The sequence below is a fragment of the Papio anubis genome, chromosome 12 (assembly GCF_008728515.1).
Source record: "Papio anubis isolate 15944 chromosome 12, Panubis1.0, whole genome shotgun sequence".
NCBI lineage: Eukaryota > Metazoa > Chordata > Mammalia > Primates > Cercopithecidae > Papio > Papio anubis.
The window spans coordinates 116,262,169-116,276,818 of NC_044987.1; the positions used below are offsets into that span (position 1 = coordinate 116,262,169).

A 14,650-nucleotide genomic window follows, 5' to 3' on the forward strand; every position below is an offset into this window, starting at 1 on the left:
AAGGCCTCGGCCAGCCTCTTCCCCTGCCTCACCTGCTGAGCTCCATCCATTTACCCACCCATGCCCAGAGACGCTGAGCACACCAGCCTCAAGAGACCCCTGCGGCAACTAAGACTCCCTGGTCCCTGCTGTCCAGGCCCAGCCAGGCCACTGGGCTCACCTTGGCCACCTTGATGATGTCTGGGATGTGCAGGTAGGCCTGCACGGGGGCCAGGCCGCGGCCGATGAGATAGGCTTCATCTGCTTTCTGCCGGTGCATCTGGCCCGTGTCCTGCTCAGAGTAGATGGCTACGGTGCGGATGCCCAGCTCCGTGCAGGCCCGGAACACACGGATGGCAATCTCACCTAGAGGGCAAAGAAATGAGAAGTTAGATTCCTAGGTCCTAGGAGAAGCGGAAAGGGGAGTGGGGAGCCAGGGCCTGGAGCAGAGTGGGAGAGGAACGCCAAGCCTGGGGCTGGCCACAAAGTTCCTCTCACCGGCCCCACTGGTGCTCACCTCTGTTGGCCACCATGACTTTCTTGATGGGCTTATACTCCAGGCGCCGGACATTTGGAGAGGCAGCGGGGGCGGTGGAGGTTCGGCGGATTCCCAGGAGCCTCAGGCCCCCATGGACTGTTCGGAACTTCAGCATCTGGGGAGGGAAGTCAGAGCCCAGGTTAGTGCAGCCTCAGCACTGAGGTTCCCCAGAATGAGTGAGGGCCCTCCCCAACCCCACAGTGGCCCCACAGAAAGGCCAGCACCATCTACCTCCTGGATGCCTGGCCAAGCCCAACATTTCCTGGCTCTAGAGAAGGGAGCAAATCCAAACCGAAATGGAGCCCCCGGCTCACCCTGATGTTCTAACTGTGACTTTCTTGTTGTAGAGACAGGATCTCCCTATGTTGCCTAGGCTGCTGGCAAATGATCCTCCCGCCCCAGCCTCCTGAGGCAGTGTTTTTGTCCATTCTGCGAATGGACATTTGGGAGCTCATTGAGGTCAATGGTGAAAAAGCAAATATCCCAGGATAAAAACTAGAAGGAAGCCATTCCTAGACAATGGTGCCTGGGTGATGTGTGCATTCATCTCATTCAAGCCCTTTCATTCAGCAGTTTGGAAACACTGTTTTTGTAGAATCTGCAAAGGGATATTTGGGAGTGCATTGTAGTTAAGACTACAGGTGTGAGCCACCGTGCCCAGCATAAAATGCACTATAACTTTTAAAAGTATCAGGTCGGCCCATCCTGGCTAACACAGTGAAACCCCATCTCTTCTACTAAACAGTGCCAAAGGAAACAAAATTGTAATGAAGCGTAGTCATGGCAAGGCCAGTCCGGAGGTTTGAGAGTGCCATAAGGAACGGTGGCGGAGCAGAGCCAGCAGAGGGGAGATCGCACCACTGCACCCAGCCTGGTGATGAGCGACCATTCTCAAAAAAAGTATCAGGTCAGGTGCGGTGGCTCACGCCTGTAATCCCAGCACTTTGGGAGGCCGAAGTGGGAGGAGCACCTGAAGTCAGGAGTTCAAGACCAGCCTGGCCAACATGGTGAAACCCTGTCTCTACTTTGGGTAAAATACAAAAATTAGCCAGGCATGGTGGCACACGCCTGTAATTCTAGCTACTCGAGGCTGAGGTACTCCAGAATCGCTTGAACCTAGAAGACAGAGGTTGCAATGAGCTGAGATTGCACCACTGCCCTCCAGCCTGGGTGACATCAAGACTCTTTCTCAAACAAAAAAAAGTATAATACTTCAGGTTGGGCACGGTGGCTCACACCTGTAAACCCAGCACTTTGGGAAGCCAAGGCAGGTTTGTTTGAGCTTAAGAGTTTGAAACCCATCTGGGCAACATGGCGAACCCTGTCTCTACAGAAAATACAAAATTTAGCCAGGCGTGGTGGCACACGCCTGTAATCCCAGCTACTTGGGAGGGTGAGGCAGGAGAATCACTTGACCCTGGGAGTTGGAGGTTGCAGTGAGCCAAGATTGCACCACTGTACCAGTCTGGGTGACAGAGCAAGACTGCATCTTAAAAAAATATATATATATATATATATTTAAATCAACTGATGACAACTTATATCCCTGAATGCAGAGAGGCTTCAGAGGTTGGCCAGTGCTTCATTTGTAAAATGAAGGAAACCAAGGTGCAGTGGAGACTAAAAAGACAGCTGCCCAGCGCAGAGCCCAAGCCAAACCAGATGCAGTCTTTTCACCCCTACATTTGGGCCTCATCAACCAACTGATTCATTTCTTTTCTTTTCACCCCTGCATCTGGGCCTCATCAAGCATCTGATTCATTTCTTTTCTTTTCACCCCTGCATCTGGGCCTCATCTAACCATCTGATTCATTTCTTTTTTTTGAGACAGAGTCTCGCTCTTGTTGCCCAGGCTGGAGTGCAATGGCATGATCTCCACTCACTGCAACCTCCGCCTCCCGGGTTCAGGCAATTCTCCTGCCTCAGCCTCCCAACTAGCTGGGATTAGAGGCGTGCACCACCATGCCCAGCTAATTTTGCTTTTGTTTTGTTTCTTTTCTTTTCTCTTTTTTTTTCTTGAGACAGAGTCTTGCTGTGCCAACAGGTTGGAGTACAATGGCGTGATCTTGGCTCACTGCAACCTCCGCCTCCCGGGTTCAAGTGATTCTCCTGCCTCAGCCTCCCGAGTAGCTGGAATTACAGGCACCTGCCACCACACCCAGCTAATTTTTGTATTTTTAGTAGAGATGGGGTTTCACCATGTTGGCCAGGCTGGTCTCGAACTCCTGACCTCAGGTGATCCATCTGCCGTGGCCTCCCAAAGTGCTGGGATACAGGTGTGAGCCACCACGCCTGGCTGTATTTTTAATAAAGATGGGGTTTCACCATGTTGGCCAGGCTGGTCTTGAACTCCTGACCTCACGTGGTCCACCTGCCTCAGCCTCACAAAGTGCTAGGATTACAGGCGTGAGCCACCACACCCAGCCCATCTGATTCATTTCTTAGAAAAAGTTTAAAACACTTAGCCATTTTGTTTTAAATAAGGAACACAAAAACGTACTCAAGAAATGAAACAAATATTGCAAAAACCGGCCAGATGCGGTGGCTCACGCCTGTAATCCCAGCACTTTGGGAGGCCGAGACAGGCGGATCACGAGGTCACAAGATCAAGACCATCCTAGCTAACATGGTGAAACCCCGTCTCTACTAAAAAAATACAAAAAACTAGCCGGGCGAGGTGGTGGGCGCCTATAGTCCCAGCTACTCCGGAGGCTGAGGCAGGAGAATGGCGTGAACCCGGTAGGCGGAGCTTGCAGTGAGCTGACATCCGGCCACTGCACTCCAGCCTGGGCGACAGAGTGAGAGTCCGTCTCAAAAAAATAAAATTAAATAAATAAATAAATAAATAAATAAATAAATAAATTAGCTAGGCGTGGTGGCGGCTGCCTCTAGTCCCAGCTACTTGGGAGACTTAGGCAGGAGAATGGTGTGAACCTGGGAGGCGGAGCTTGCAGTGAGCCGAGATCAGGTCACTGCACTCCAGCCTGGGCGACAGAGTGAGACTCCGTCTCAAAAAAAAAAAAAAAATTGCAAAAACCTTAGTGCCATATTATAGCGAACAACATGGAAAAAGGGAAATAAAGACAGAAGAAAAAAAAGAGAAGAAATAAGGAAGTAAGTAGAAGAAAGAGAAAAGGAGGAGGAGGAAAGACCCACAGCCAGGGGAGAGAAAGAGAAAACCCCAATGGGGACAGACCCTATGCCAGGCACAGTCTAGGCCTCAGGAGTCGAGAACACAACAGGGAAGGGTTCTGCTCACGGAATATAAATGGCAGTGAAAGGAGCAAAGCAAAGAAAAACAAGACACAAATAAGAACATTTCAGATCACAAGAGCCTGGAAGATAAGAAACAGGTGACATTTCGCGAATTATCTGGGGCGGATGCAGGGGTTTGGGGGCTGGATATTAGAAAAGGCCTCTCGGAGGCGGGGACACAGAAGCTGGGACCTGGATGGGGAGAAGAAGTTGGCCATGCACAGATCCGCAGAGAAAGCTCCAGGAAGAAGGGATAGCGACTGCGAAGTTCTCAGGAAGAACAGGCTTGGTGCTGTCCCGAGAGAGGGAAATGTGAGCCCGTGGCCTGAGGTGGGGCTGCAGCCATGGACAGGGCCCGGTCAAGGCCTCCCTTGAGTCACGGACAGGACAGGAGGGACGTGATCAATGCACAGTGGAAAGGCTCTCTCTGGACTGGCGAGCAGCGGGGTCTGGCAGATGACGCATGTCTGGGGCAATTCAGAGCCTGAGCTGAGAGACACGGAGCCTCTGACAGGGGGAAGCCATGGGTGGGGCTGGGGAAATGTCTGGGGTATGACAGACAAGATTCGTCGAGAGACCCACCATAGAAAGCAAGGTAGAGGAAGAAATCCTGCCCTGAATGGGTGCGTGGAGATGACTTTTCCGGCTATAAGGGCAAGACAGAACAGGTGGGGCTGAGAGTGAGGCAAGCTCACAGAAGGGGAAGAGCAGGGCCAAGACCCTGGGCGGCATCACAGGCGCGGTGGTGTCTGAAGCCAGGGAGCGAACAACCTGGGAGAAGTGGGTCAGGCCTGTGCCTTCGGGCCCACTGGAGTTGAGAGTCTGGTCGAAGAGCCAAGAAGGAACCCAGGGGGGCTGCCTGGAGGAGAGGGACGCACAGGTCGCTGGGCAGAAGCAAGCAGCTCTCAGGAGGATGGGGTACGAGCTGGGCGGAGCATGACTCCCAGAGGCAGGGTAAGATGGGGTCTGGGAAGGGGCCACTGCGGTGACCAGAAGGCACCCAGGTCACACCCAGTTATGGTGAACGTGGGTAGAGTAACGTTGCTGGGCTCTGGGCTCCTCTTTCTAAAATATACCGTGTCCTTATTAATTGCACAGTGGAGAAACCTGGCGGACACCACGGTGGCCGAGAGATGAAGGTTAACCTCACTAGCACCGAAGAGACACCACGCACCTCCTGATGGGGCTCCTGCCACCGTGCACAGCCCGAATTTAATCACGAGAAAGCAAGGGGCAAACTCAAATTCAGGGAAATTCCACAGAATAACTGGCTTGGACTCTTCAAACATGTCAAAGGTCATGAGAGACAAAGACACAAGAACGGTTCCAGAGGAAAGGAGGCCACAGCAACAATGGCGAGAGCCACACACAATCCTGGATTGGATCTGGGTTTCTGTTGCTAAAAGGACATCAGGGGACAACAATACAATTTAAATAAGGTCTGCAAGTGGAAGAGGATTGCGTTGATGTCAATTTCCTGATCTTGATCACTGGACTGTGGTTATGTTAGAGAACATCCTCATTCTTAGGGAAAAACACTGAGGAACTCAAGGGTCCAGGAGCACCACGCCTGCAATTTACACCCACTCACGTGGTTCAGGGAAAAACGAGAACAATGAAGCAAATGCTAGTATTGGGAGAACTGGGGTCAGGGGTATGAGAATTCTTTGTCTTACTCTTGCAAATTTACTGGAAGTCTGAAATCATTTCAAATTGACAAGTGAAAAAAACCAAACCCACCGCTAATACTGCTGGAGGAGATAACCTTAGGGAGTGCATGGCCCAGCACCTGCTGCTCAAGAGGTGCTGGAAGCACCAGTGAGGAACTCAGGTGTGGAGACACACCCTGCTCAGAGCAGGATGGACATCAGACGTTATCACCCTGCTATCTCCCAAAGGCAGATCTACAATCCTCTAAGCCCTGCTCCAGGTGGGTTATCAGATGCCGCCCACGAGGAGGACAGGTCTTTCCCAGCTGGGAGCAGGCGGCACTGGCATCAGAGAGCAGGCGTGGGGTGTAAATCTCACCCTCCTCCTGGGCACCAAATGTCTACTCTGCTCAGCGCTGGGAAAGGCCGTGTCAAAAGAGCTCAAGTTACCACACAGGGCAAAGGCAGGAAGAGGCGAGGGGAGCCTTCGGGACAAGCACAGCAACAAAACAGCAAACACAAGTGGCTCCTGAACCCATGAGAAAGCAAGAGATTCAGAATACAGCGATGAGGTGCCACTCCCTCTACAAAGCCTGGGAAATTTGTAATGCAGTGCTGAGCGCTGGGAAGGCCTTCAGGAGGCGGCCCACAGGCACTGCTGAGCATCAGGGCAGCTTCTCTGGGAAGCTCTTTGCAAAACTTATCAACAGCCTTTGAGACATTTATGCCCGGCCAGGCGCAGTGGCTCATGCCTATAATCCCAGCACTTTGTAGGGCTGAGACAGGCAGATCATTTGATGTCAGAAGTTCAAAACCACCCCGGCCAACATGCTGAAACCCTGTCTCTACTAAAAGTACAAAAATTCGCCTGGCATGGTAGTGGGCGCCTGTAGTCCCAGCTACTTGGGAGACTAAGGCAGGAGAGTTGCCTGAGCCTGGGAGGCGGAGGTTGCAGTGAGCCGAGATCATGCCATTGCATTCCAGCCTGGGTGACAGAGCGAGACTCCGTTTCAAAAAAAAAAAAAAAAAAAAAAAGCCAGGCGCGGTAGCTCACGCCTGTAATCCCAACACTTTGGGAGACTAAGGGGTGGATCACGAGGTCAGGAGATCAAGACCAGTCTGGCTAACACGGTGAAACCCCATCTCTACTAAAAAATACAAAAAAGTTAGCCGGCTGTGGTGGTGGGTGCCTGTAGTCCCAGCTACTCGGGAGGCTGAGGCAGGAGAATGGCGTGAACCCGGGAGGTGAAGCTTGTAGTGAGCCAAGACTGTGCCACTGCACTCCAGCCTGGGTGACAGAGCGAGACTCCATCTCAAAAAAAAAAAGATATTTGTGCCCCTGGGCCCAGTCATTACTATTCCAGAAATCTAACCCCAGGAAATATTCCAAAATGGCAACCAAGATGTACACAGAAAGATGTTCAAAACAGCATTATTTACAACAGCAAATCATGAGAAGCAATTTAAAGATTCCACACCCTGGCTCCTACAGACATTATGTAACCATTAACAATAACGTGTTTGCACAGGTTTTGATGACATGGGAAATGCCTGTGATGTAATGTGAAGCCAAGAAGATTTAATGGTAAACAACATGATCTCATGAAGTTTTTTTAAAGCAATGGCAACAACTGTAGGACTGTTCACATGCCACCCTCCTCACTCCCACGTGTTATGGGATTGCTGTAGAGTTGTGTTTTCCTCCTTCTTTATGCTTTTCTATATTTCCATATGGAAAATTTCCATATTTTCTCCATTGGGGATGCATTATTTATAATTAGAAAAAAAAAAAAAGAAATATACAGAAGGGACAGGAAGAGCTCCGCAGGAAAAGGCAAAGGGAGCTCCCGCTACACCAACTCTTCGGGTGGGAGGACTTGGCAGTGTGTCTCCCGGGAGCCTAGCACCCTCTCCCTCCTCACCTGCTGGTCTGCCTATAGGTGAGCGGCCTCACAGCTGGCAGCAGCCCACTGGCACTGAGATTCTCAAACCTCCAGGGCAGTTTCAAGCTTTTTCTGGGGGGCCCCAGTTCTTTGCTCCCACCTGGGTGGGTTTACCCTGCAACCACAGGGGCACTCACCCATGGTTTGTGGGTAAACAGGTCATTTTTATTGCTCTCCTCCCCTCTCCCCACCACACTCGCTCCCCACTGCCTTTTCCAGGCAAAGAAAGAGATTTCCTCAGAAGAGATGCCAAAGGCCGGTCACCTCCAGAGCCTCTGGAAGGCTGCACCCTGCCCCACAGTGTGGCCACCAAGTGTCTCCTGAGCTCAGGCAGGAAAATGATGGAGTGCTGACACATCACCAGCCGCCTCGGCGGCCCCTCTCACGCACATTCTTGCATTGGATCCTCATTTCTTCGTGGTGGGTAAAGGATTCCTTAGCAGTCCCACTCCACCAAGAGCCGGAGGCTGTGGGCAGTGGGGGGGCACAGAAATGCCTCTGTGAGTCCTTGTGTCCCTCAGGGGGAAGCAAAAGCAGGCCTAGACTTGAGACCAAGAGGACTGTCCCCGGGTACGGGAGCTCTTCGGGTGGCAGCGTGCCAGGCAGATGTTTATGGAAGGGAAAAGGTCAGGGCTCTCTGGCTGAAGTCAGAGCAGGGAAAAGTGGAGCAGAGAGCAGCCTCCTGTGGGGCACAGCCCAGGGCAGGCCCGCAGTCCACTGGCTGGGGGCTCCCCCGCTCCATGGTCTGGGCACCTCTGAGGCCACAGCTTTCGTATCCGTAAAACGGGGTTCAGCCGCCCCACCCTAAGCAGGTCATCCTGGGTGTCGACTGAGACAGTGCAGCCGAAGCGCCATGCCTGGGTGATAAACTTCAGCTGCTGTCACTAACTTCCCAACTCCCTCCCCTCCCAGATGAACGGAGGGCCAGGGAGGAAGCGCCCGGCCCCACACAGCTGGAAGGCCCACACACTCGCACCCTCCCACTCGCACCACGACACAGCTCCATGCTGATCTCCCCACAGGCACCTGTGCCAGGCCGTCCTGGTCTGAAGGCAGCACGGGGAGCCCACCCACCAAGCCAGGCTGACCACACACCCAATGCTTAGCAGAGTTCACTGAATAGGGGAGCCAGCGGGTGCGATGCCCACACACACTCGGAGCAAACACACAGGCCCGAGGACACTGCATGCTTTTGCCAGTGCAGAAACCTGCCCCCAACATTCCTCTGCAAAGGAAGACCCACCCCAGACAAAAGTAGTTAGGAGTGTCAGGTATTGCAGAGATGGGGGCACCTGTCCCAGAGCACTCACCCTGCACCGGCCTTCAGTGCACAGAGGAGGGTGTCTGAGGAGCTACGGCCAGCTGCTCTTCTGCCTGAGGCCACTGGCCCAGAATACAAAGTTTCCCAACATGAGGCTGCTTGAGGCCTGGGCTGCTATCAGGGGAAGGGGCACCAGTGAGCCTAGAGGCAGTGAACCTGAGGTCTAGAGGCTGGCATGGGCCACCGGCTGCAGGGAGGCGAGAGGTTGGGTCATGCAGAGAGGAGCTGATCCACAGCCCACAGCCTGCTCCCTCGGCCCCCCAGAGACCCGGCAAGATGATGAGGGAGGAGGTCTGAGGCAGGAGGCAGCCGGAGAGGGGAGGGCAGGTTTCTGTGGTGGACTTGGGATGTGCTGCCGAGTGAGGCGACAGACACGGAAATGGCGGCCAGCAGCCAGCGTGGGGCCGGGAAAGGCTGTCAGGAGCTGCTTGTGAATGACGGAGGGTGAGGGCCGCTCTGCTCCTCAGAACCTAGGCATGGCCCGGGAGCTGAGCTCACCGCTGTGGTCACACAAGACCCCTGCCACCAACCTGTCTCTCCCTGACCCTCACACAATGCCAGGTACAGATGGGGCCCCACAGACACCGATGTCTGTTGATGAACTGAACCACCACTGCATTCCCAGGGTGCCTGCACCCTTCCTAGAACTTGGTTAACCCAGTTTTTCCTTATCAAATGGCACTGCCTTCCCAGCTCTGAAACCCAGGCCTTTCCAGAATCAGCAATGGCTGGGAGAAACCGCACTGTAAGATGGGCATGGCCACCTCACACTGTCCTCTCTCCGGGAAGCAGGGTCTTCAAGATTGTGGTGGAATAAGCTGACTCTGGGTGTGCTGAGTTTGAGGGGTCTGGGATGGTTCAAAGGGAGGAGTTGGGTGGGCAGACTCCCCCTGCTCCCCAATACCAGACCATTCCCCAAAGCTGAAGGGAGCAGGGGCCTCTGCACAGCACTTGAGGTATAGAGGAAGGAACCCCTGCAGTTGGAGACGCCTATGGAGACTCAAGGAAGTGGCAGCAGAGGGTGGGAGACGGCCTTCCTGAGACCCCCCAGAAGCCTTGCCTCTGCCATTAGTGACACTCCCGGTCCCCAGGCTGTACGAAACCAAGCCCAGACACTCTGGAGTATGCCAACCTCTCACCTCACAATGGCACATTCCCAGAAAGTGCCACCAGCCTGCAGCCCTTCTGGCTGGCACTATTCCAGGCACTTCCTGCCATCTTCACAGCAGGGCACAAGAATAGGTGATGGCCAGGCACAGGGAGCAGGGAGCAGCAACCGCTGGGGCCAGGCTCCCTCTGCGGTCCCATGCTGTGCCCTGCTTTTGGGTATTTGGTTGGTGGATGGCAATCAAGAAGTCCTCAAGGTTGTCAAGTTTGGCGGAGAAGCTTCCCTGGAAATGCAGAGGGCTTTACTAACAGAACCCACAGAGCCATTTCCTGCTCCCTAGAGCTGAGCCGCAACTCTTCAAGGGAGGCTGCTAGAGCCCCAGGTGTGAGGGGCATTCTGGGATGCTGCCAGGCCCAGCAACCAGCTCAGGTTACAGTTACACGCCTCAGGGGATGCCACTGTCTTGCTTGCTGCTGGTGATACACACAAGCAAAGCTCTCCCTTTCTGACCTCAGAAACGGGGAAACAGTAGTGAGTGAGTGAGAGCAAACCAACCACCATCACCCAAAGATCCTTCACCCTGCTTTCCTCTCCCGAGAGCTGACAGCCCAGGGACCCATTTGCTATTTTCTGCAAATGCCAGCTGACAGATCCCTTTTCTTGGCCTCGGGTTGTGCATAAGAGACCAGGAAAGAAGACAGCTTTGACTGTCACTTGGGACGTGTAAATAACTCCTTGCAAGCAAGAATGAGCCACAGTGAAGCCAGTAGTGTGTGGGGCACCTGCTTCCTCCCCTGCTGCCTCTCGGGTGACTCCACAGCTTCCATTTCCCTCCCAGCTTCAGCTTCAGATCAATAACTCAGCATTCCTCTTCCAGAAGGGGGTCAGGAAGGCACCTATGACAACTGAGGCAGGGCAAGGGCCTGGCTGTCACCTGCCCCGCTCCTGATAAGAGCTGCCGCTTCCACAGCACACAACACGTACACACTGAGCTCTACCTGCGTGCCTGGCCGGTGCCAGCGGAGGGGGGCACAGTGGTGGGCAGTGACCCCAGCAGAGCCGTGCTCCTTGCCAGGCATGGGCCACTGTGGCTCTTCACGCAGACTCACTCAGTAACCCTCACAGCCCCTGATCACCTCCCTGTACAGGTAAGGAACCAGGTGCAGTGGGATTAAGTGACACACCCAGGCCACCAGCAGAGCCGGCCTGGAGCCTGCTTCGTATGCCCCCCTCCAGAGCAGGAGCTCGGACCACAGAGTTGGCTTATGGACTCTTCACCCAACTAAAGGAGTAAGCCACAGCGTTCATCAAGAATACAGTGTGACAGGCACTTGGAAACCAAAATACCAAAACCAAAAACCCCACTTCTGATAAAACTGTCTGTCACTGGCCTGGCCTTCAGCGGGGCCACCAGTGGCACTCAGAGTTTCCCACTGAGAGCCGACGAACAATGCCGGCAGTCACATGTCCCAGATAAGCCAAAGCAGTTTCAATTTGTCTAATAAATCATCAAAATGTCCCTGAAATCCCACTACTTCAGACCTGAACTACATCTCCCAGGATGCCTCTTGCAACCAGAAGGAGCACAGAATCCTGCTGTCAGGCTGTCATCGCCCAAGTTTTGCTCCAGACAACGTGGCCCCAGTGCTGAGCAGCCTTGCTGGGGACCAGGGCAGGGCACCACCTAACAGCTGCTGCAGCTGAGGCCCCGCATCGCTTCATCCTACATATTCCTGTCCTCACAGCGTCTCCCGCAGCCTCAGAGGGCAGCAGTAGGCGAGAGGCCGCAGAGGAAGGGAAAGGCCAGGCCCTGCTACAGGGGCGGGTGGCTGGCAAGTTGGTTCTGAAAGCCCAACAGAGCGCCTGGGTCCCTCAGCAAATCCTCAGAGGTGTGCTGGAGAGCAGCGGAGGGGAGAGAAGAAAGGAGTGTGGTTCAGAAAGAGGCCCCAGGAACCTCCGAACCAACAAAGCTCCACACATCTACTTCCTACGGGCCCAGCTGCCCCCAGCACCAGCACCCGCACCAGGCTGTGCCCCCACCCCCAGCCGGGCTCTGCAGCTGCCAGCGAAAGCAGGTCAGAACCAGAAAGAACGAGCTCTTGGCAGAGCACTCGGGGCTGCGGCGGTGGCAGCTCTGACGGATGGGGCCGCTCTCCCCAGGCGGCTCTGCTCTAAATGTGTCCGATGGGGCCCAGGGCTGGCAGCCAAGAGGGACAGATGAAAGGACAACTCCACCTGGCTCTCAGGGCTGCCACAGCCGATATCAAAGCACCCAAGAGAGGACAGACTAAGGCTGAGATTTCTGGGCAGGGGGGCGGAAGGGAGGACGCTGGAAACAATGCATGTGACAGACACAGAAGACAGGAGAGACACAATACCAAAGACAGAAACAGACACAGCACGGGCACTCGCTGAGGCTCAGCTGGCCGGGCTCTGGGCCCCCAGGAGCACCGGCTGCTCCGAGTGGCACTGCCGCGACGAACAGCTGTGAACAGCGCCAGCAGGGCTCCTCATCGCCCTGGCAACCCTCTATTCAAAGGAGCAGCTGAGGGGGAAAGGGTGGCACCGAGGCGACTGGCGCCATGGTCTCGGGACTTGTGGACTGGGGGACAAAGGGGGCCTCAGAGAAAGCAGAGTGAGGGGGTCCCGAGGGCCTGCAGTGAGGTGGCTGCTCCATTCCAGCCTCATTGGAAAGCAGTGAGAATTTCAGGGCCAACACTGCCCCCTGGCGCACGAGGAGCCAGCTTCCCGCCGACCCCGCAGCATGGGGCGTGGGCAGAGCTCACATGGGAAGGTCACTTGTCCCCATTCCTCCACATCCTGTACGAGTAGCCTCAGGAATGCCTTCCCCATATTCCCCGGGCAGCCACCTCCCTCAGCTCAGTCCTTGTCCGTGCCCCACCCATTGTCCTGCTCAGGGGGGCTCTCCATGAGGTCTCCATGACGTCTGTGTCCTCAGCAAAGAGCATTTAATGTTACAAAGATTTGTTGACCCATCTTGTCTCCCTCAATAGACACTGTGAGGGCCCTGGGCACAGGATCCCTGGTCTCTTTTGTCCCCACATCTCCCTAGCACTCTGCACAGTGCCTAAGACCAGAATTAAATAAATGTTTGCAGGAATGGATCAGTGAACAAATACTTCAGGTTACAATAAGGTTGCAGTGTGGCATGAGGCTGCTAAGATTCACCATGAGGCGTGGTGGCTCATGCCTATAATCTCAGCATTCTGAGAGGCCAAGGCGGGGGTATCACTTGGGTCCAGGAGTTGAATACCAGCTTGGGCAATATACTGAGATCCTGTCTCTGCAAACTATTTAAAAAAAAAAATTTTTTTTTTAATTAGCTGGGTGTGGCCTGGCACGTGGCTCACGCTTGTAATCCCAGCACTTTGGGAGGCCGAGACGGGCGGATCACGAGGTCAGGAGATCAAGACCATCCTGGCTAACCCAGTGAAACTCCGTCTCTACTAAAAAAAATACAAAGGAACCCAGAAAGTTGAGGATGCGGTGAGCCATGATGGCGCCAGTGCACTCCAGCCTGTGCAACAGAGCAAACCCTGTCTCAAAAAATAATTAATTAGTTTTAAAAAATATTTACCTAGAAATATTACGGAGCATTTAGACAAAGATTAGTAAGGCTTGGCCCCTCCTGGGAACAGTACACACATGCTAGTGGGACACACAAGTGTCCCATACATATCGATTAGAGCCCAGAGTGCTGTTGACAGGACAGAGAGAAGGTCCGAAGGACAAGATCAGCAAAAAGCACCTCCCAGACCGCTGCAGAGCACGTCTGTGCCCCCCACAGCTATATGAGGAAACCTTGATCATGGACTTCCAGCCTCCATAACTGTGATAAATGAATGTCTGTTGTTTAAAAGCCACCCAGCCTGTGGTATTTTGTCACTGCAGCCCAAAAGCACTCAAGACGCAGCCTGGGAATGGGAACCAGGGAAGCTGAGTTTCAGGGCTAAGAGGGGTGACAGAGGCTAGGGGCACCAAAGACTCAATTCTAAACAGGACCGGACAATCTTTGCAGGGAGGAAGATGCCAGGACCCAGCAGACACTTGCAGGTGGCCCAGGACGTTTCCTGACCCTCTTCAGGCCACCTCACCGCCGCTGGAGAGCTACACAGGACCTGCTCCCCACTCAATCCCCCTCGTTCCAAGATGACAGGACACGAATGCTGGCCAGATTCGAGAGGGCCTCCTGGAGGCCTCGAGGACTTCGGGACCTGTCAAGCTCAGGACAAGCGGGTGTCACCTGGCCTTAGAGGTCGAATTGTGTCCCCCACCAAAAAAGATACATTGAAGTCCTAACGCTTAGCACCTAGGTCAGAATGTGACCTTATTTGGACTGGGCGCAGTGGCTCACGCCTGTAATCCCAGCACTTTGGGAGGCCGAGGTGGGCTGATCACCTGAGGTCAGGAGTTCAAGACTAGCCTGGCCAACATGGTGAAACCCATCTCTACCAAAAATTACAAAAAATTAACCAGGTGTAGTGGTGGGTGCCTATCATCCCAGCTACTTGGGAAGCTGAGGCAGGAGAATTGCTTGAACCCGGGAGGCAGAAATTGCAGTGAGCCAAAATAGCGCCACTGCATTCCAGCCTGGGCAACAGTGAGTCTCTGTCTAAAAAAAAAAAAAAAGTGACGTGACCATATTTGGAAATAGGGTCTTTACCAGCGTAATCAAGTGAAAATAAAGTCATTAGGGTGGCCTTAATCCAATATGCTTGGTGTCCTTATAAAAAGGGGGAAATCTGGACACAGACACACACAGAAGGAAAATGTGAAGACACAGGAGATGATGGCCACGTGACTGGAGTGAGGCATCTACAAGCCAGGGAAGGCCAA

General features: G+C 53.9%; 1 protein-coding gene across 9 annotated transcripts in view; it reads right to left on the reverse strand.

Moving 5' to 3' along the window:
- Positions 1–14,650, reverse strand: part of PC (pyruvate carboxylase) — a 107,842-nt gene that overhangs the window by 22,757 nt on the left and 70,435 nt on the right. For 8 of the 9 annotated variants that reach the window (XM_003909497.5, XM_003909496.5, XM_017948237.3 and 5 more), the window contains 2 exons: positions 497–632; positions 161–345 (listed from right to left, as the gene is read on the reverse strand). In XM_003909497.5, coding sequence (XP_003909546.2) covers positions 161–345; positions 497–632 — 321 coding nt within the window. Of the gene's footprint in view, positions 1–160; positions 346–496; positions 633–8,674; positions 9,677–14,650 lie in introns of those variants that run through there. The other variant, XM_009185549.4, reaches the window with a different exon arrangement.